Genomic DNA, 22168 nt, shown 5'->3' with positions numbered 1-22168 from the left:
TCGCTTCATTCCACCTTCAGTGACAAAGCCTCGGGCGACCACAATGCTGCATTCTGGAATTCTCTTAACCTCTCTCTCTTGCTGCTCCTCTCTTTATCGATAAAGCTTTACCAAAAGCACAATACTCTGGCCTCAACTGGAGTATTGTGTCCAATTCTTGGCACCGCACTTTAGGAAGGATGTGAAGGCTTTCGAGAGGGTGCAGAAAAGATTTACAAGAATGATTCCAGGGATGAGGGACTTTAGTTATATGGAGAGACTGGAGAAGCTGGGGTTGTTCTCAGAGCAGAGAAGATTGAGGGGAGATTTGATAGAGGTGTTCAAAATCATGAGGGTTCTGAACAGAGTAAATAGAGAGAAACTGTTCCCATTGGCAGAAGGGTTAAGAACCAGAGGACACAGATTTAAGGTAATTGGCAAAAGAACCAAAGGCCACATAAGAAAGAACTTTTTTAGACAGCGAGTAGTTATGATCTGGAATGCACTGCATGAAAGGGTGGAGGAGGCAGACTTAATCACAGCTTTCAAAAGGGAGTTGGATATGTATGCAATAAAGGTACAAACCGAGTACTGTTTAACTGAACAAGGTACATCCTTGTTCCTGCTTTATTGCGGCCCAAAGTGCCTGACTCACAAAATGGCTGGCCTTTTATACCAGAGCAGCACCATGTGCGTGCTGCTCAGTGGCCTCCAACAATGACACCATCTGGTGGCTACAAACAGCATGTACATACATGACAATACCCTCCTCTGAGATCTTATCACAGTCTTTCACAGGTTGAGACAGTCCAGTGCTTTACACCCCCAGGTTGACCATCTCAGTTCGTCCCAGCCTTGGGTGAATGTGCGGAGTCTGTTGTGGCTGGTGGCTGGATGACTGGCTTGTTGGGGATGGCAGTGGCCATGTTAGGAATTGCAAGTCCATTTTTGATGATGGAAATTCTGGGTTCACTGATGACCCTTGAGTCCACTGAAGGCTGCTGGTAGGTTGGTTGGTCGTTTGTCGACGGTTTCTTCGTCCGACTGCTCTGGCTCGTCTGTGTGCCTCAGCTTTGTTTGATCCATGTGTTTCCTGCAAGTTTGCCCATTCTTGAGCTTAATAACAAATACTCTGTTGCCCTCCTTGGCCATGACCGTACCAGCGATCCATTTGGGACCCTGACCATAATTCAACACATATACAGGATCATTAACAGAAATCGCGCGAGACAGTTGCGCGATCATGGTACCCTTGTTGACTCTGTCTTCTGTATTCAACATGATTACTTAAATCCGGGTGTACAAGAGATAACTTGATTTTGAGACCTCTTTTCATCATGAGTTCAGCAGGCGAGACCTCTGTGAGTGTGTGGAGTCTTGTCCTGTTTCTCAGCAGTATGCAAGACAAGCAGATCTGCAGTGACCCTTGGGTTACTCTCCTCATGCTTTGCTTGATAATTTGTACTGCATGTTCTGCTTGCCTGTTGGACGCAGGCTTGAACAGTGCTGATCTTACATGTTCTATGCCGTTAAGTTTTACAAACTCATGAAACTCCTGACTTGTGAAGCACAACCCATTGTCGTTCACCACTATGTCAGGCAGATCATGTGTCGCGAACATGACATTGAGATTCTCTATGGTTGCCGTCGACATACTGGATCACATGATTATGCATTCTATCCACTTCGAATAAGAATCCACCACCACTAAAAACATCGTGCCCAGGAAGGGACCTGCAAAATCTACATGGATCCTGGACCAAGGTTTGGATAGCCATGACCACAGACTCAGTGGCGATTCTGCTGGTGCTTTGCTGAGCTGCATGCAGGTATTGCACTGATGCACGCATGCTTCCAGCTCAGCATCAATTCCTGGCCACCATACGTGGGACCTGGCGATGGCCTTCATCATCATTATACCAGGATGTGTGCTGTGTAACTCACGCACAAACTTCTCTCTTCCTTTCTTAGGCATTTGCCCCACAATATGCAATCTGCTTAAATAGACAGTTCGCCCTTGCGACGAATGTACAGTTTGGCCCACTCGCACATTTGCTTAGGTATGGCAGACCAATCCCCTTTGAGGAGGCAACCCTTTACCGCCGATAATATTGGGTCCTGACTGGTCCAGGTCTTAAAATGTTGAGCCGTGACAGGGGTACCTTCACTCTCAAAAGCATCCATGATTAACATTAAATCTGCCGGTTGTGGCATTTCCACCTCCAGTGTGGGCAACGGCAACCAGCTCAAAGCATCGGCACAATTCTCTGTGCCAGGTCTGTGGTGAATGACATAATCATAGACATGATGTCAGCGCCCACCTTTGGATGTGGGATGAAACCTTGGTAGTGATACCTTTGCTCTCGGAAAACAATGAAAGGAGCGGCTTGTGATCAGTCTCTAATTCAAACCTCAGACCGAACAGGTATTGATGCATCTTTTTAACACCGTACACACATGCTAAAGCTTCCTTTTCGACCATACGGTAGGCTCTTTCTGCTTTAGACAAACTTTTGGTTGCATACGCGACAGGTTGAAGTTTCCCCGACTTATTGGCTTGTTGTAATACGCAACCAATTCCATATGACGATGCGCCACAGGCCAAACCTAAACGTTTACATGGGTCATAATGTACCAGCAGCTTGTTCGAGCAAAGCAGATTGGTGGCCTTCTCGAAAGCTCTGTCTTGCAATGTGCCCTACACCCAGTTGTTGCCTTTTCGCAATAGCATGTGCTGTGGTTCAAGTAAGGTGTTCAATTTAGGTAGGAAGTTACCAAAGTAGTTGAGTAGACCCAGGAACAAACGCAGCTCTGTCACGTTCTGCAGCTTTAGTGCATTCTTGATGGCTTTGGTTTTCACGTCAGTAGGTCTGATGCCATTAGCTGTGATTTTCCTCCCAAAGAATTCGACCTCTGGTGCCATGAAGATGCACTTCGAGCGTTTAAGTCTGAGTCCCACTCTGTCCAAACGCAGTCGAACCTCTTCCAGGTTGCTCAGATGTTTCTTGGAGTCACGACCGGTGATCAGGATGTCATCTTGGAACACGACGGTTCTGGGAACAGACTTCAGTAGATTTTCCATATTCCTCTGTGATATGTCCTTACTATACAGTATAAATGCACACGAGGCCCATAATTGAGAGAATGTTACTCTGTGACCAGTTACCTTTATTATCAAGACGTCACGTGATGAAGGTGGGTGGAACTTCCCCTTTTATACCTGAAAGTCCAGGCTAGGAGTGTCTCCCACAAGTTCACCCCCTTGTGATCAATGTTCTTAAGGTGTACAACTTAGGTCAGCTTAGACATGGGTTACAAGGATAGTTGAATACATGACATCACCTCCCCCCCAAAGTCTTATTGGGATCAAAGGTTAAGTCTCTCTGGTGGTTTACGCTCCCTTGTAGAGCGCCTGAGTTGGGGCTCCGGTTGTTCGGCACTGGCCTGAGTGTCTGCTGTTTGCGGGGACTCAGGCCTGTCCAGACTGCCCACATGAACTGGGCTCTCCTCCACTTGGTTCTGGTGTTCGGTCACCTGTGATGGAGTAAACTCTACGTCGTCTTCTTCCTCTGCTTCTTCTATGGGGTTGCTGAACCTCCTTTTAGTTTGATCCACGTGTTTGCGGCAGATTTGTCCATTGGTAAGTGTAACTACCAAAACCCTATTCCGCTCTTTGGCAATCACAGTGCCTGCAAGCCATTTGGGCCCTGCAGTGTAATTAAGGACAAAAACAGGGTCATTTACATCAATACATCGCGCCCTCGCATTCCTGTCATGGTAGTCACATTGACTGACGCCTGCTGCCAACAATTTCTTTCATAGTAGGGTGTATAAGGGATAACCTGGTTTTGATCATCCTTTTCATTAGCAGCTCTGTGGGTGGAACCCCTGTGAGCGAGTGTGGTTGGGATCTATTGGCCAACAGGAGGAGTGATAAGCGGCTTTGTAGGGAACCCCCTTGGATTCTGAGCATCCCCTGTTTGATTATCTGCACTGCTTGTTCCACCTGGCCGTTTGAGGCCGGCTTAAACGGTGCCGTTCTGATATGGTTGATTCCATTGCCTGCCATGAAGTGCTGGAATTCAGTGCTTGTGAAGCATGGGCCATTGTCGCTGACCAAGACATCCGGTAGACCATGGGCGGCGAACATTGCCCGTAGGCTTTCTACTGTGGCAGAGGATGTGCTTGAATTTAAAATGTCACACTCAATCCATTTGGAGTAGGCGTCTACTAGAATCAAGAACATTTTTCCCATGAAAGGACCTGCGTAGTCTACATGGATGCATGACCATGGCTTGGCGGCCCAGGACCAGGGGCTAAGGGGGGCTTCCCTGGGTGCGTTGCCCAGCTGAGCACACGTGTTGCACCTGCGAACACAAAGTTCCAGGTCTGCATCTATCCCTGGCCACCAAACGTGTGACCTGGCAATTGCCTTCATCATGACAATGCCCGGGTGCTCATTGTGAAGTTCTCTGATAAACACCTCTCTGCCCATCTGCGACATGAGTACTCGGTTTCCCCACAGTAGGCAATCGACCTGAATCGAGAGTTCATCCTTGCGCCTATGAAACGGTTTAAATTCCTCAGGGCATGCCACGTACGTGGCTGCCCAGTGCACATTCAGGACACATTTCTTAACTAAAGACAGTAGCAGGTGTTTATTTGTCCAGACTTTAATCTGACGGGCTGTCACAGGTGAACCTTCGCTTTCGAAAGCTTCAACAGCCATGACCATCTCAGCATCATGCTCAGTTGCCCCCTCAGTGGTGGCTAGTGGGAGCCTGCTAAGTGCATCGGCGCAGTTTTCAGTGCCCGGTCTGTGCCAAATTGTGTAATCATAGGCGGCTAACGTGAGAGCCCACCTCTGTATGCGGGCCGATACATTCTCATTTATAGCCTTGCTGTCGGCCAAAAGGGACGTTAGGGATTTGTGATCTGTCTCCAGCTCAAATTTCCTGCCAAACAGGAGCTGGTGCATTTTTTTTACTGCATATACGCTTCCTTTTCTACCATCCCATAGCCCCTTTCTGCCTGGGACAGACTTCTGGAGGCATAAGCTGTAACTGACCATTGGCATTCACATGCTGCAACACACACCCGACCCCATAGGACGACGCATCGCACTTTAAAACAAGTTTCTTACACGGGTCATATAACGTTAACAGTTTGTTGGAGCATAACAAATTGCGTGCTCTATCAAAAGCCCTTTCCTGGCTGTCCCCCCAGACCCAATCACGACCTTTGCGTAGGAACATGTATAGCGGCTCTAACAGCGTGCTCAATTTGGGAAGAAAGTTAGCAAAATAGTTCAGGAGCCCCAGGAATGAATGCAGCTCCGTCGTGTTACGGGGTCTGGGTGCTCTCTAGATCGCTTCCGTTTTCGACGCAGTTGGTCTGATCCCGTCTGCTGCTACCCTCCTCCCCAGGAATTCTACCTCTGGAGCTAAGAAGACGCACTTCGCCTTTCTCAGTCGCAGTCCTACCCGGTCCAATCTGCATAGCACCGCCTCCAGGTTGTGGAGGTGTTCTTCAGTATCGCGACCCGTGATGAGGATGGTGTCTTGAAAAACCACTGTCCTTGGAATCGACTTGAGGAGGCTTTCCATATTTCGCTGAAAGATCGCGGCGGCCGAACGAATCCCGAACGGACATCCCTTGTGTGTAGTGATGGTGTCAGCTTCTTCGACTCACTCGCTAGCTCCTGGGTCATGTAAGCTGAGGTCAGGTCCAATTTTGAAAAAAGTTTGCCACCGGATAGCGTCGCAAAGAGGTCCTCCGCTCTCGGTAGCGGGTACTGGTCTTGGAGTGACACCCAATTGATGGTGGCCTTGTAATCGCCACATATCCTGACCGATCCATCCGCCTTGAGCACCGGCACGATCGGTCTCACCCAGTCATTGAATTCGACTGGCGAGATGATGCCTTCCCTCAGCAGGCGGTCCAATTCGCATTCATTTTTTTCCCGCATAACGTCCGGCACCGCTCTGGCCTTGCGGTGTACTGGCCTGGCGTCCGGGTTTATGTGAATCACTACCTTGGCCCCCATGAAAGTGTCGATGTCAGATTGAAATAATGAGTCAAATTTGTCCAGGATCTGTGAGCATGATACTCGCTCCACAGAAGAAATTGCATTGACATCGCCCCATTTCCAGTTCATGACAGCAAGCCAACTCCTCCCTAGTAATGCGGGAACGTTCCCCGGGATAATCCAGAGTGGCAAACTGTTCTTCGAATCTTTGTGGGTCACGACTACCGTGGCGCTGGCTAGCACCAGAATGATCTCCTTTGTATATGTTAGTAGCTGTGCGTCAATTGGCAATAATTTTGGCCTCCTGACCTTGGACACCCACAACCTTTCAAACTGTTTGATACTCACCAGGGACTAGCTGGCCCCCGTGTCTAGCTGCATTAATACTGGGATGCCATTGAGGAGCACTGTCATCATTATCGATGGCGTCTTGGTATATGAACTGTATATGTGCTCCACATGAACTCGCTGAACTTCAGCTTCCAGCGATTTCCCCCAGTATTCATTTGGCCTCGTAGGGTTTACATCGGGCCCATCCTCCTCGTACATCAACCTGGCTGCAGGCTTCCTGCACGTACGCGCCAAGTGACCGCTGACGTTGCAGTTTCTGCAGGTATATTGCTGATACCTGCAAGCTCTGGCTGGGTGTTTACCTCCACACCTCCAGCATGAGCTGGAGGCCCCGTTGTTGGAAGCACAAGGTCCATTACCAGTCGATCGTCTCTGACTGTCTCTGTAACTGTCCTTAAGCGCACCATTAACAGGTGTTGATGGCCCCATTACTGGCCGCATTGTCCATTGCGATGGCATGAGTCGCCGTTCAGCTAGCCATTGTTTCTGTTGAATTCCGCTTTTGGGTTCGACTGCATGCTGGGGCATGTCCGATTGCCCTTGTCTGCTTAGAGAACTATGTGCCGCATTAACAATGTTGACTCCCTGGTCATTTGCTGCATTTGAGCCAAGATTTTTGTCATACATCATTCTGGTCTCTTCCTCCCCTAAGATAAATGTCTGGGCTATCAGAGCTGCTGCTTCCAAGGTCAAGTCTTTGGTCTCAATCAGTTTCCTGAAAATCCCAGCGTGCCCGATGCCCTCAATAAAAAAGTCTCGCAGCATCTCCGCTCTGCATGCATCTGGGAACTTACATAGGCTCGCCAGTCGCCGGAGGTCTGCCACGAAGTCTGAAACGCTTTGCCCTTCTCGCCGCCGTGCATGTAAAACAGGTGTCTCGCCATGTGCATGCTGCTCGCCGGTTTAAAGTGTTCCCCGATCAACTTACTGAGCTCTTCGAACGTCTTGTCCACCGGCTTCTCTGGCGCTAGAAGGTCCTTCATCAGGGAATACGTTCTGGATCCACAAACCGTCAGGAGATGAGCCTTGCGTTTGTCGGCCGAATCCTGTCCCAACCATTCCTTAGTGACAAAACTTTGCTGTCGTCTCTCAATAAAGTCGTCCCAATCATCACCAACACAGTACCTCTCTTCTGTGCTGCTAGTGGCCATGCTCGTGTGGTTTAAATCCCAGTTTCTCGTCGCCAATGATATGTCCTTACTATACAGTATAAATGCACACGAGGCCCATAATTTAGAGAAAGTCACTCTGTGACCAGTTACCTTTATTACCAAGACCTCAAATGATGAAGGTGGGTGGAGTTTCCCCTTTTATACCTAATAAGTCCAGGTTAGGAGTGTCTCCCATAAGTTCACCCCCTTGTGGTCAATGTTCTCAAGGTGTACAACTTAGGTCAGCTTATACATGGGTTACAATGATAGTTGAATACATGACACTCTGGAATATTGCTGCAGCCGAGCGAATTCTAAACGGGCACCTGTGGTAAATAAACAGTCCTTTGTGCGTGTTAATGCTCGTAAGTCTCTTCGACGTCTCGACCAACTCCTGCGTCATATAGGCCGACATCAAGTCCACTTTTGTGAACGACTTCCCTTCGGCTAGTGTCGCAAACAAGTCATCAGCCTTCGTTAAAGGGTAGTGATCTTGTTTCGAAATCCTGTTGATCATAGCCTTGTAGTCTCCACAGATTCCAACTGTGCCATCACTTTTCAGCACAGGAACAATGGGGTTGGCCCATTCATTAAATTCGACCGGTGATACGATCCTTTCATGCTGGACTCTGTCCAGTTCAATTTCGAACTTCTCCCTTATATACGGCACTGCCCGAGCTTTATGATGGATGGGTCTTACATCTGAGTCCACGTGGATCTGCACCTTGGCTCCCGTGAAGTTGCCGATACCCAGTTCGAACAGCGAGGGGAACTTGCTCAATACATGGGCACATGTGTCTTCCTCCAACGTTGTTCCAGTTGCATCTGATTTTCTCCAACCAGCTCCTGCCGAGCAGTGTTGGGCCATTGCCTAAACAATCCACAGCGGTAACTCGTGAACCGCACCGTTATACGACACGTTAATTTGTGCATTGCCAATCACCTTTATCAGTTCTTTGATGTACGTGCGTAGCTTGGTGTTACCAGGGCTCAGCCTGGGCCTCACAGTCTTAGTATCCCACAACTTATTAAATGCCCTCTAGTTCATGATCGACTGACTCGCCCTTGTGTCCAGTTCCATTGGCCCCAAGTTTCCACATGATTTGCTCCTGATTTTTAGGAGCAACTGGTGCAGAACGGAGTATCTTAGAAATCGGAATTCTCCACATTTAGTTTTTTGCAGTTCTAGTCAGGTAGAACAGTTTCACTTTGGAACAGAATTTTTTTTTCAAAAGGGGGCTTGTCCGGCCACTGACGCCTGATTTGAAAGTTTCCACAGTGAAAACGTACTCCAAACTAACTTAGAATGGAGCAAGTGAAGATTTTTGTACGCTTGAAAAAGCCTTGTCTACACTTTAAAAAATCAGGCGCAGGTTACAAATTAGGCGTCGGGAACGAGGTGGGGGGGGGGGAGGGGGGGAAGGGAAATCATTAACTTATACAATCAATCCTTAGTTATACTGATACAAATATTATACAAATAAATCCAACCTGAATAAAAATTTATAAGCAAAGAAAAGATTAAATAAACCATGTTCCTACCTGTGTGAAAGTGCTTCAGGCAGGCCTTTCAGGCAGCGGTGTGGCATCAGTGTCTCGCCGGCAGCGGCAGGCAGCAAGCAGCCTTCGAGCTGAGCTGCGGTGCTTGAGGCAGGCCTTCATTCCCCGCGAAGATGCAGCACCCGGACGGACTTGAGGCCATTTGGCCATGGGATTGCAGTGGCGTCAGTGGCTGGCCGGGAGCCGAAGAATCAGGAGCGGACGTGAGGCCATTTGGCCATGGGATTGCAGCGGCGTCAGTGGCTGGCCGGGAGCCAAAGAAAGAACAGCAGCAGCCTTCGAGCTGTGAGGGGGACTGACTGAGGCCATTTGGACAGGGAGAGGCAGCCACATCGACATCTTTATATTTAAATTTGCAGAATGGGTGCACCACATATTATGCAATGGTTTGCTTCCTCATGCAAGAAATTCTTTGTTCTTGGTGGCAGTTGATCCATTGCAAAGTTGAATTGGCACTTTTATTTCTCCAAACACAGTCCTTAATTTGCAGGCACCGGTTCTGTAAGTTTAGCAGTGAAAAGCTGAACTCACTGATTTCAGCAGGTGATTTATTCAGCAGTGCTGCTAAAAGCACTCCCTCACTCACAGAAATATCAAGAAAATTAAAATACAAGCCTTTGCAGGGGTCCAAGAAACAAATCTTCATTTTTTCTGCAGCACTTTTAAAAATGGCCGAGTGCCAATGTTTACTTCAGACTGCGCGTGCGCGAACGCTCCAAAGCACACGCGCAGGGCTGCCGGCACCAAGAAGCCTCATTTCAATTGTACCCGCCCCCTCCTACTTACAAAATCGGTGCGAGTGGTAGGCTCCGCCCCCTGTGCGCCGCGCCAAGCAGACATCGAGCTCCAAGGAGCTCGAGAATACCGCTTTTTTTTTTCCGGCGCCGTTTTCGGCGCGAGAAACAGGCGCCCAGCTCTGAGGTGTGCCTTTTTCACCACGTGTGGAAACTTGGGGCCATTGATACCGGTATCCCATTAAAGTTCACATAATCAAAATTGGTTTACTCTTGGTTACGAAAGAGTACAGTCCATACACTTCCTCCTCTGGCATCTTGGATTGCGTATCCGGATCCGCGCTAGTCTGACTCTCATCCTCTATGTGGTGTGTCGCAGCTGGCTTGCTCATCTGCGGACACTTGCACTGGAGATGCCCCACGCTCAGACAGCCTTTGCAAGTATATTGCTTAAATCGGCACTGCTGGTGCCGATGATTTCCCCCACAACGCCAACACGGACAAGTTGGATACATTCCCGCTGGCGAACTTTGGGCAGCCACAGGTTTCGTGAACGCAGCCGGATAGGCCCTGCCATGTACCGCTCTGCCGAACGCCGAATCAATCACATTTACAGTACTTTCCGAGGTTCGGTTCTTCACCAATATTTGGTTTAAACTCCTGTCCGTCTTCTTACATGATTGAGCGATCTGGATGGCTCTTTTTAAATCCAACTCCTCCACTGCCAGAGGTTTGCGCAGGATCACCTCGTGGTTGATACCGATAACAAAGAAGTCCCGCAGCATGTCTGCCAATACCATCCTGAACTTGCACGGTCCCGCTAGACGTCTCAGGTCGGCAACGAATTCCACCTCGCTCTGGCCCTCCGATCGAACGTGTGTATAAAACCTGTACCTCGAGATGATGATGCCGTTGTCTGGCTTGAAGTGCTCCCTTCCAATGTACACAACTGCTCGTACATTTTCTCTGCTGGATCACTAGGCATGAGTAGATTCTTTATCAGACCGTAGATCTTTGAACCACACACAGTGAGGAACATGGCCCGGCGCGATCTGTATCGTCGACCCCCTTCATTTTGTTGGCCACGAAGTACTGGTTCAAACGGCTCACAAAGTCTGTCAATCTTTTCCCTCCACGAATCACTCTAAAAATCCAACCGTGCTCATTTTGCAGACAAGGTTCTTGTATTCTTGTCGCCAAATGTTATGTATGCAATAAAGGCACAAACTGAGTACTGTTTAACTGAACAAGGTACAACCTTGTTCCTGCTTTATTACAGCCAGAAGTGCCTGACTCACAAAATGGCTGGCCTTTTATACCAGAGCAGCATCATGTGCCTGCTGCTCAGTGGCCTCCAACAATGACACCATCTAGAGGCTATAAACAGCATGTACATACATGACAGTACCAAAAAGAAAAAGATTTGCAGGGTTACAGGAAAAGGGCGGGGGAGTGGGACTAGCTGAGGCGCTCTTGCAGAAAGCCGGCACAGGCTTGATGAGCCGAATGATCTTCTTTCGTGCTATAACCATTCTATGATTCTAAGATCTTCTCTTCAATCATGGTTTCAGCAACCTCCCCTAACCTCTCAATTCCTGCGCAGTGTCCATTTTTGCATTCCATTAAATGCTTCTTTCTTGTGTGCTTTCCTCGAGTACTTGCAAGAAGATATTTACTGAAATAATTCCAATACCAAGCAGAGATGCTGCGAGTAATACATACTTGGTTTTCCTGCAGGTGACTGCATATTTGAGTCATACTAGTTATATTAATCTGCCTGTTGCAATCAGTTTAGATACTTAGCTGGTCCACTAGAGCAGAGCATCTTGCAGAGAGACAGAGTTTCACACATAGGAAGAATACTGATACTGCATTATTTTGATCAGGAGAAATAAATCATTTATTTAGGCGGAAAAGCTTGACTTGATGATCTCAGGAGAATGAAGACAGATGAGCATTTTTTTTGATTGCATACGATAGATACACTGTGCACTTGTAAATATGTATAGCATCAAAATATTAAAATCAGAATATTTAATAATTGACCACACTGCCAAATATTCCTGGACACCTAAGATAGGGAAATGGGTGGGACTGGAACCATTTGCATTCACAGAATTAAATTGAAACTTATTTTTTCCCTGTCCGTCTGCCTGTGTGGCTTTGTTTTGTGGTGGCACAAAGCCACACCCTCCTGCACAGTTTGTAGCATCACAGTGAAATGACGCAGCAGCTCTCAGTGATTCTTCATCACTTTGAATATAACTCGCTTATGAGCGTGCTGTAAAAAATAAACTTGATCAGTTGGGTTTGTTGCTTTTTCTGCCCGTTTCTTTTTCGCTGTCATCTCACATCGTCCTGTTAACATTTCCATCTACTAACTCAGTGAGTGTACTATTATTTTTCCTGTATATATTTTTCATTAAATTTATTCCTAGAAAGGATGCTAAAAATAAGTTATTGCATATGTAGCACAGGAGCTTGGATAGTACAGCAGGTTAGACAATTGCTTCACCTCTGCATTCTGTTGGAGCGGATTTTTGGACATATACTGGACTAGTATACGGGACCAAACATTTGTTTTATTTTCCCCTTTAAATGAATTTTGTAAGGGACAATACTGATGCATTATGCTTTAAACAGTTAGACTTTAAGGAATGCTTGCCTTGAGTTAATGGAGATAGGGAAGTGAGATCATGAACACTGGAAAGTTAAGTACTGGGTATGTTTGTTTATACCGGTGTCAAAAACCTGCACTTGTTTATACTGCCCTGTCACAGTGCAGGATGGGTTATATCAAAAGCTTAGCCTTCGATAGTCAAAGCTTTGTAGTGCTAAAGCATGTGTTGTAAAGTGACGTAATTTGTAAGATAAAAGAACTTCACTGCAGATACCAATTTGAGAAGATGGTTCAAAGACAGGGGTCTTTAACACTTCTCCCAAAGCTTTGTCTCCGATTTAATAAACCTCTCTTTATATATATTATACAGTCTCGGAAATATTTTTCCACAACAATTCAAATACAACAAAGTGCTCTCTCAAACATCTCAAAGCACTTCACACTCAATTGATTAATTTCAAGTGCAGCAACAAGCAAAGGTGGCAGCCATTTTGAACACACCAATAAGGACACCAGAAGAACTCCCTTCATTACAACAGTGGCTTTGAGACATCCGGTGGTTGTGAAAGGCGCTATATAAATCCAAATCTTTCTTTCTTTCTTCATATACTAGTAGATCTTTGCTCATTATGTCAGAGGATTATGATCAGGAATCAACCTAGTCAAATGCAGCCTGAAAGTGCAGTGTCACTCAAGCTTGTTTAAATAGGGAATTCTTATTATAACTGGTTACATTTTCAATGTTAAATGTTAACATAAAGAACTTGACCAAAAAATCTTGACAAGACAATCGACATGAATTGTTATGGGATCTCGGAACCACAGAACCAGGCAGACAGAACCTTGATTTAACGTCGCATTCAGAGGATGAAACCTCAAACAATCTGGCATTCCTCACTGAAGTGTTTGCCTAGACTATGTGGTCGAGTCATAGGCCCCAATATTTACGGGGAGGCAGGGAGGGAGTGGGGGAGCAGGGTAATGCATCTAAAACCTCGAAACTCTTTTAGAGTCTACCTGCAAAACATAAACATTAAACTGTGCCACCCGACCTGGGTGACACACCAGACATTTACAAGGCCCTTTTTTTCCTTAAGCTCAGAGACACGGAGATCCAGCTGATAATAATGGTAGGACCTCATTAACATTTTCTTTTTCGCTTCCTGCCCGGTAGCCAGCCAGATTGACAGGGACGGACCCCGGAAATCGGGAGAGATCAGAGCTTGTGATTGGAGCTTGGTGGTGGGGGGGGGGGGGATGTGATCAGAATCTGGCAGGCGGCTCAAGATCGGAGCTCAGGATTGGTGGGGTAGGTGGGGTCGATGAGGCAGTGATTGTCGGAAGAGAGGTCGAAGTCTTCCTTGAGGAGCCGTGGGGAGCATTCCTGCACCTCCAGGCCCACAAGGAATGTTCCAACAAACATTAGCCTGCTGGAAGCAGCAGCTCTAGCTGCCCTTTCGTTGCAGGGTTTCCCAAGCCCTGGTAAACACGGCCAGCATCTGTTAAATTTAAATCAAGCTCCCAATTGCACTGTGGGAGGCTGATTTAAATATAACAGTGAAGTGTTCCGCCTCTCCAAGACAGGACACATGCACGCCTTGCAACCCACCGCTGTAGAAATGGCGGCAGGTCCGTACGCAGTGGGTTGGAGTCGCGTTCCCCGATTTAAAATTTGTAATCGCCCCCCCCAACCCTCTCCCTCCCATCGTGAGGGATTAATATCTAGAGTGGAATATGAACCCACAGACTTCTGACATAGAGGCATGAGTGCTGTCTACCAACAGAGCCACACCAACTCTGCTACTGATATATGGTTAACAATTGCCCTGAAACAACAGAGTTTAGGATCTGAGGCTATTGACAGAATGTTATTGAATAACATTGTTCAAAAGTGCATGAATACACCCAGACTAATCTACCTTTCTTTCTTAGTGATGACACGCCATTCTTTGAAATCCCCTGCAGCCTCCGATTAGCGTAGATATTTTTAGCTTCTAGCCGCCTTTCTTTCTCCTAAGAAAAATTAAGAAATCAATATCAGAAGTGTGGTGTATGTAGGCACCTTTAGTAATGACTCCACGAGGCAGGGTATGGTGCTTTAACTGTGCAGACCTGCTGTAAAGTCCTGACTCTAATGTACTGACTTACACGAGACACATGCTGAAGTCAAGGTCACTCAGGACCTGCACCTTTAATTCACAGCTCTCCAGTGCTGCACTTGCCTGAGATCTCCCTTTATATACCTCAGTGGGACAGGTATGGAGTGTCTCCTGCAAGTGCATCGCTGGTGGTAAGGTATGATTATTGTTCCAGGTCATATCCAGTTACAATCATGTATGGCATGGTAAGATACAGTTATATACAGTAATGTGAGATACATGACACCTGCAGTCTTTTATTAGCAGCTCCTGAGTGCTGACAACAAGCTGTGTGTTCCTTTTTATACTGGGTTACCTGCCGTGTGCAGACAACCCCTGGGTCTCCAGCAACAGCACCCTCTAGTGTACCGGTAAGGTGTGTACAGTACATGGATACATTCAATGTTGCAAGACAGTGTTACAGACATCGTACAGTAAACAGGCATGCCTACACAACAAGAAGGATGCACAGTACAGTCACCAATATGAAGTGTTATCTAGATAGAAGCTTCATGCACTGTATTGTAGAGAATGAGTTTGAAAAAAAAGTATAAAGAGCCAAAGCCTCTGAATGGCAGGATGATAATGTCTCTGGTTTACGGCAAAGAGTTCCTGACTTTAAATGGGTTATCATGGGAGGCAGTAAGTTCAGGCGATGCAGGGCTGGTTTGCTCTCAAAATCCCCATATCCCATTCTGGTTTACCTTAACGGATGGCTGCAACTCAACACAAGAGCAGGCTGTCAACTTGCCCTCCAAGTCAAAAGATGTGGTATGGGGAGAACCTAGAGACTGGTGGGGGGGGGGGGGGGGAAGAATAGAAACATAGAAAATAGGTGCAGGAGTAGGCCATTCGGCCCTTCGAGCCTGCACCACCATTCAATATGATCATGGCTGATCATGCAACTTCATTATAAAAGTACTATAAGAAACAAACTTTATCATTTAAATGAAGGGTGTGGTAGGAACATGTGAGCATTTACTATTGCAATTTGGCTCAGAAACTTAAAAACTATCCATCTTGATTGACTTAAGCACGTACACTTCCCCCAGATGCTAACTTTTACCAGCCTCAATGCTCGAGAGTACTTTCTATTGCGCCAACCATAGAATGGCATTGGAATGCATATGAAATATATTTCCGAAAAACATGCAATATCAGGAACTAGTTACTCCATTCACATCATTGCAGGTTTACTAGTCAGAACAGCCTCTGAGAAGTGGTGTGATGAGGTGGCTTGCTGGTGATTCAGCTTGCCGTGCCTGAGACTCTGTGGCTTCAAGCCAGAAGATGTTTAGTCAGTTGACTCCCTCAGATGCTACAGCAGTCCAAAGCCTGAGGGAACACACTCATATGGTTGGTGTAAACCGTGTTTATTAGACTTGCTGATGCTGCAAAGCTGTCAAAGTTATTAGCTTCTGTACCCATTGGTTGGGTTTTATTTGTGAGGTATGTGAGGTTGGCATCAAGTTTTACAGTCTCGAGAACCAATGGGCTCAAGCTTCGGCCTGAGTTGCTCATATTTTTTTGGAGCAACTAGTTTAGAATGGAGCATCTTAGAAATTGCAATTCTTGGCATTTAGTTTGCTGCAGTTCCAGTCAGTTAGAATAGTTTCATTTTCGAACAGTTTTTTTTCAAAAGGGGGCGTGTCCAGCCACTTACGTCTGTTTTGCAAGTTTAGGCAGGGAAAACTTACTCCAATCTAACTTAGAATGGAGTAAGTGTAGATTTTTGTACGCTCAGTAAAACCTTGCCTACACTTAGAAATCAGGCATAGGGGTCGAGCGATGGGGGGGTGTCGGGGAAGGGGGGTTTACAAACATTAAGCACTTCACTTTTACAAATAAAGAGCCACCATCAATAATAAATGATAAATAAAACAATTAAAAAATACAAAAAATAATTTTTAAAAATCACTCAATAAATAAAAAATTATTTCTACTCACTTACTGTAGCACCGGGGAGAAGTGGGGGGGGGAGAAGAGTGGGGGGGAGAAGAGAAGGGGGGTAGAGAAGAGAAGGGGGGGTAGAGAAGGGGGGGTAGAGAAGAGATGGGGAGAAGAGAAGAGAAGAGGGGGGGAGGGGAGAGGGGGGGAGGGGGAGAGAGAAGAGAGGTGGGGGAGGGGGAAAAGATGAACGGGGGGAGGAGAAGATGAACGGGGGAAGGAGAAGATGAATGGGATTAACGGGGGGAGGAGAAGATGAACGGGGGGGAAGAAGATGAACGGGGGGGGGAGAAGATGAACGGGGGGGAAGGAGAAGATGAACGGGGGGTGGGGAGAAGATGAACGGGGGGGGGAGAAGATGAATGGGGGGTGGGGAGAAGATGAACGGGGGGGAAGGAGAAGATGAACGGGGGGGGGAGAAGATGAACGGGGGGGGGAGAAGATGAACGGGGGGGGAGAAGATGAACGGGGGGGGAGAAGATGAACGGGGGGGGGAGAAGATGAACGGGGGGGGGAGAAGATGAACGGGGGGGGAGAAGATGAACGGGGGGGGAGAAGATGAACGGGGGGGGGGGAGAAGATGAACGGGGGGGGGGAGAAGATGAACGGGGGGGAGGGGAGAAGATGAACGGGGGGGAGGGGAGAAGATGAACGGGAGGGGAGAAGATGAACGGGGGGAGGGGAGAAGATGAATGGGGTGGGGGGAAGATGATCGGGGGCAGGAGAAGATGAACGGGATGGGGAGAAGATGAACGGGGGGGGGGGCGGGCAGAAGATGAACGGGGGGGGAGGGGAGAAGATGAACGGGGGGAGGGGAGAAGATGAACGGGGGGGAGGGGAGAAGATGAACGGGGGGGAGGGGAGAAGATGAACGGGGGGGGGAGGGGAGAAGATGAACGGGGGGGGGAGAAGATGAATGGGGGGAGGGAGAAGATGAATGGGGGGGGGGAGAAGATGATTGGGGGGGAGGAGATGAATGGGGGGGGGGAGAAGATGAACGGGGAGGGAAGGAGAAGATGAACGGGGGGGGAGAAGATGAATGGGGGGGGAGAAGATGAACGGGGGGGTGGAGAAGATGAACGGGGGGTGGGGAGAAGATGAACGGGGGGTGGGGAGAAGATGAACGGGGGGGGGAGAAGATGAACGGGGTGGGGAGAAGATGAACGGGGGGGGGGAGAAGATGAACGGGGGGGGAGAAGATGAACGGGGGGGGGGAAGGAGAAGATGAACGGGGAGGGAAGGAGAATATGAACGGGGGGGGGGGAGAAGATGAACGGGGGGGGAAGGAGAAGATGAACGGGGTGGGGGGGGAGAAGATGAACAGGGGGGAAAGGAGAAGATGAACGGGGGGGGAGGAGATGAACGGGGGGGAGAGAAGATGAACGGGGGGGGGAGAAGATGAATGGGGGGTGGGGAGAAGATGAACGGGGGGGAAGGAGAAGATGAACGGGGGGGGAGAAGATGAACGGGGGGGGGGGAAGAAGATGAACGGGGGGGGGGAGAAGATGAACGGGTGGGGGGCGGAGATGATGAACGGGGGGGGTGGAGAAGATGAACGGGGGGGGAGAAGATGAACCGGGGGGGAGAAGATGAATGGGGGGGGGGGAGAAGATGAACGGGGGGGGGGAGAAGATGAACGGGGGGGGGAAGGAGAAGATGAACGGGGGGGGAAGGAGAAGATGAACGGGGGGGGGGAGAAATGAACGGGGGGGGAGAAGATGAACGGGGGGGGAAGGAGAAGATGAACGGGGGGGGGGGGAGAAGATGAACGGGGGGGGGAGAAGATGAACGGGGGGGGGGGGGGGAGATGATGAACGGTGGGGGGGGGAGATGATGAACGGGGGGGAGAAGATGATGAACGGGGGGGGGAGAAGATGAACGGGGGGGGGGGGAGATGATGAACGGGGGGGGAGAAGATGAACGGGGGGGGAGAAGATGAACGGGGGGGGGAGAAGATGAACGGGGGGGGAAGGAGAAGATGAACGGGGGGGAGAAGATGAACGGGGGGGAGAAGATGAACGGGGGGGGGTTAGAAGATGAACGGGGGGGGGAAGAAGATGAACGGGGGGGGAGAAGATGAACGGGGGGTGGGGAGAAGATGAACGGGGGGGGGAGAAGATGAATGGGGGGTGGGGAGAAGATGAACGGGGGGGAAGGAGAAGATGAACGGGGGGGGGAGAAGATGAACGGGGCGGGAGAAGATGAACGGGGGGGGAGAAGATGAACGGGGGGGGAGAAGATGAACGGGGGGGGGGGGAGAAGATGAACGGGGGGGGAGAAGATGAACGGGGGGGGAGAAGATGAACGGGGGGGGGGAGAAGATGAACGGGGCGGGAGAAGATGAACGGGAGGGGGAGAAGATGAACGGGGGGGGGGAAGGAGAAGATGAACGGGGAGAAGCTGAACGTGCCCTGCCGAGGACTTTGGGCGGGGCCTGCATGCAGCTGATGCCGGGCCGCTGCTGCTGCCGACACTTTGGGCGGGGCCCACACCCAGCGAGAGGCCGGACGGGCGGGCCCCGCCAACGATGAGGTAAGCGGTGGCGGGCCACTCGGCCGGGCATAGCGGCGACGTCCCTTCGGCCAGGGATAGGGTCGTCGCCCAGAGACAGGACGTGCTGGGAGGGCTGGGAGCTACTGCGCACGCACGCCGCTGCTGGCACTGTTTTGGGCGCAGGGCTGTCGCTCCGCCCCCAGCAGCTCCTGCTGCGCCGCGCCGAGCTGGAAATGGGCCTACAGCTTTCGGAGAACCGCGAGGTAAGTACTCGGCACAATTTTTGTTCTACAAATTAGGCGGGCCTCTCCGATGTGCGCTGTCCTCGCGTGAGTCCGAAACTTAAGCCCAATGAAACTAATGACGTTCAGTCCAGAGCAAAGTCCTTATACTAGAGTTAATCTCAGCAAAACCCATCGTATGAACTGTCTGCTGTGGATTTATTTTTCCTTTCACAACTTATAATTGCATAAAGAAAACAAAAGGAATTTAATTCTTTTCTGCGCTAAAAAGAGGCCATTGATGAAAAGATGGAATTGAGGAAGACCAAAGCTATTGTTTTTGTTCCTCGCCACAAACTCCGTTCGCTAGCCACCGACTCCATCCCTCTCCCTAACATCTGTCTGAGGCAGAATCACACTTCACAACCTTGCTGTCATATTTGACCCTGAGCTTCCAATCACATATCCGCAGTATAACTAAGACCGCATATTTCCACCTCCATAACATCGCCCGTCTCCGCCCCTGCCTCAACTCATCCGCTGATGAAACCCTCATCCATGCCTTTGTTACCTCCAGACTTGACTATTCCAATGCACTCCTGCTTCCCACATTCTACCCTACGTAAACTTGAGGTGATCTAAAACTCGGCTGCCTGTGTCCTAACTCACACCAAGTCCCGCTCACCCATCACCCCTGTGTTTGCTGACCTACATTGGCTCCCAGTTAAGCAACACCTCGATTTCAAAATTCTCATCCATGTTTGCAAATCCCTCCATAGCCTCGCCTCTCCCCATCTCTGTAATCTCCTCCAGCCCCACAGCCTCCTGAGATAATTGTGTTCCTCTAATTCTGTCCTCTTGAGCATCCCTGATTATAATCGCTCAACGATTGGTGGCCATGCCTTCTGTTGCCTAAACCTGGGAATTCCCTGCCTAAACCTCTCCACCTCTCTATCTCTCCTTCCTCCTTTAAAACACTCCTTAAAACAAACCTACCTCCTACCTGCCCTAATTTCTCCTTATGTGGTTCGGTGTCAAATTTTTTGTCTATAATACTCCTGTGAAGCGCAATGGGACATTTTATTATGTTAAAGGCGCTAAATAAATACAAGTAGTTGTTGTTGTTGTTGTTCCTTCGGGAACAGCAATAATCATGTGTTTTTAACCACTATACTGATTGGACAAATCAAATTGTCTGGGCCGCCTTGAGGAAGAGTTCATAGAGTTCCAAAGGGGCGGGTTCCTTGAGCAGTATGTAACAGAACCAGGCTGTCTTAGATCTGGTCCTGTGTAATGAGACAGGATTAATAAAGAATCTCCTAGTAAAGGATCCCCTTGGAATGAATGATCATAGCATGGTTGAATTTCAAATTCAGATGGAGAGTGAGAAAGTTGGATCTCTAACTAGTGTACTAAGCTTAAATAAAGGAGATTGTGAAGTTATGAGGGCAGAGTTGGCTAAAGTGGACTGGGAAAATAGATTAAAGTGTAGGAGGTTGATGAACAGTGGTGTACATTTAAGGAGATTTTTCATAACACTCAAGAAAAATATATTCCAGTAAGGAGGAAAGGGTGTAAAAGAAAAGATAGCCATCCATGGCTAACTAAAGAAATAAAGGATGGTATCCAATTAAAAACAAGGGCATGCAAAGTGGCTAAAACTAGTGGGAGGACAGAAGATTGGGAAGCTTTTAAAAGCAAGCAAAGAATGACTAAAAAAAATGATTAAGAAAGGGAAGATAGACTATGAAAGTAAACTAGCACAAAATATAAAAACAGATAGCAAGAGTTTCTATAGGTATATATAAAAAGGAAAAGAGTGGCTAAAGTAAATGATGGTCCCTTAGAGGACGAGACCAGGGAATTAGTAATGGGGAACATGGAGATGGCAGAAACTCTGAACAAATATTTTGTATCAGTCTTTATGGTAGAGGACATTAAAAATATCCCAACAGAGGATAGTCAAGAGGCTGGGAGGAGGAATTTAACACAATCATTAAGAGGTGGTACTCAGTAAGATAATGGGACTCAGGGCGGATAAATTCCCTGGACCTGATGGCTTGCATCCTAGGATCTTAAGAGAAGTAGCAGCAGGGATAGTGGATCCATTGGTTGTAACTTACCAAAATTCCCTGGATTTTGGGGAGGTCCCAGCACATTGGAAAACTGCAAATGTAACACCCCTATTTAAAAAAGGAGGCAGACAAAAAGCAGGAAACTATAGACCAGTTAGCCTAACATCTGTGGTTGTGAAAATGTTGGAGTCCATTATTAAAGAACCAGTAGCAGGACATTTGGAAACGCATAATTCAGTCAGGCAGAGTCAGCATGGATTTATGAAGGGGAAGTCATGTTTTACAAATTTGCTGGAATTCTTTGAGGATGTAACGAATTTGATTTTGGAGATTAGAGGGTTGACTTATGAGGAAAGGTCGCTTAGGTTGGTCCTCTACTCATTGGAATTCAGAAGAATGAGAGGTGATCTTATCTAAATGTATAAGATTATGAGGGGGCCTGACAAGGTGGATGCAGAGAGGATATTTCCACTGATAGGGGAGACTAGAACTGGGGGACATCATCTTAGAATAAGGGGCCGCCTATTTAAAACTGAGATGAGGAGGAATTTCTTCTCTCAAGGGGTTGTAAATCTGTGGAATTTGCTGCCTCAGAGTGCTGTGGAAGCTGGGTCATTGAATAAATTTAAGACAGAGATAGACAGTTACTTAACTGATAAGGGAATAAGGGGTTATATGGACTTGCGTCCATAATCGGATCAGCCATGATCTTATTAAATGGCGGAGCAGGCTTGAGGGACCGTGTGGCCTACTCCTGCTCCTATTTCTTATGTTCTTTTGTATGGAAGTGGTCACCCCAAGTGGAAATGGTACCCCATGTCATAAAGGGAAAAAGTTGGCCAGGGTTTTGAAGTGTGGTCACTGTTATAAA

At 48.1% G+C, this 22168-nt stretch overlaps 1 protein-coding gene across 2 annotated transcripts in view; it reads right to left on the bottom strand.

The window, feature by feature from the left end:
• LOC139276207 (lebercilin-like protein) overlaps nt 1-22168 on the bottom strand; it is a 242903-nt gene that overhangs the window by 90457 nt on the left and 130278 nt on the right. For both annotated transcript variants that reach the window (XM_070893834.1, XM_070893835.1), the window contains one exon: nt 14343-14436. In XM_070893834.1, coding sequence (XP_070749935.1) covers nt 14343-14436 — 94 coding nt within the window. The remainder of the gene's footprint in view (nt 1-14342; nt 14437-22168) is intronic.

Source organism: Pristiophorus japonicus, chromosome 11 (genome assembly GCF_044704955.1).
Source record: "Pristiophorus japonicus isolate sPriJap1 chromosome 11, sPriJap1.hap1, whole genome shotgun sequence".
Taxonomy (NCBI): Eukaryota; Metazoa; Chordata; class Chondrichthyes; family Pristiophoridae; genus Pristiophorus; species Pristiophorus japonicus.
This window is presented reverse-complemented; position numbering and strand designations above follow the sequence as displayed.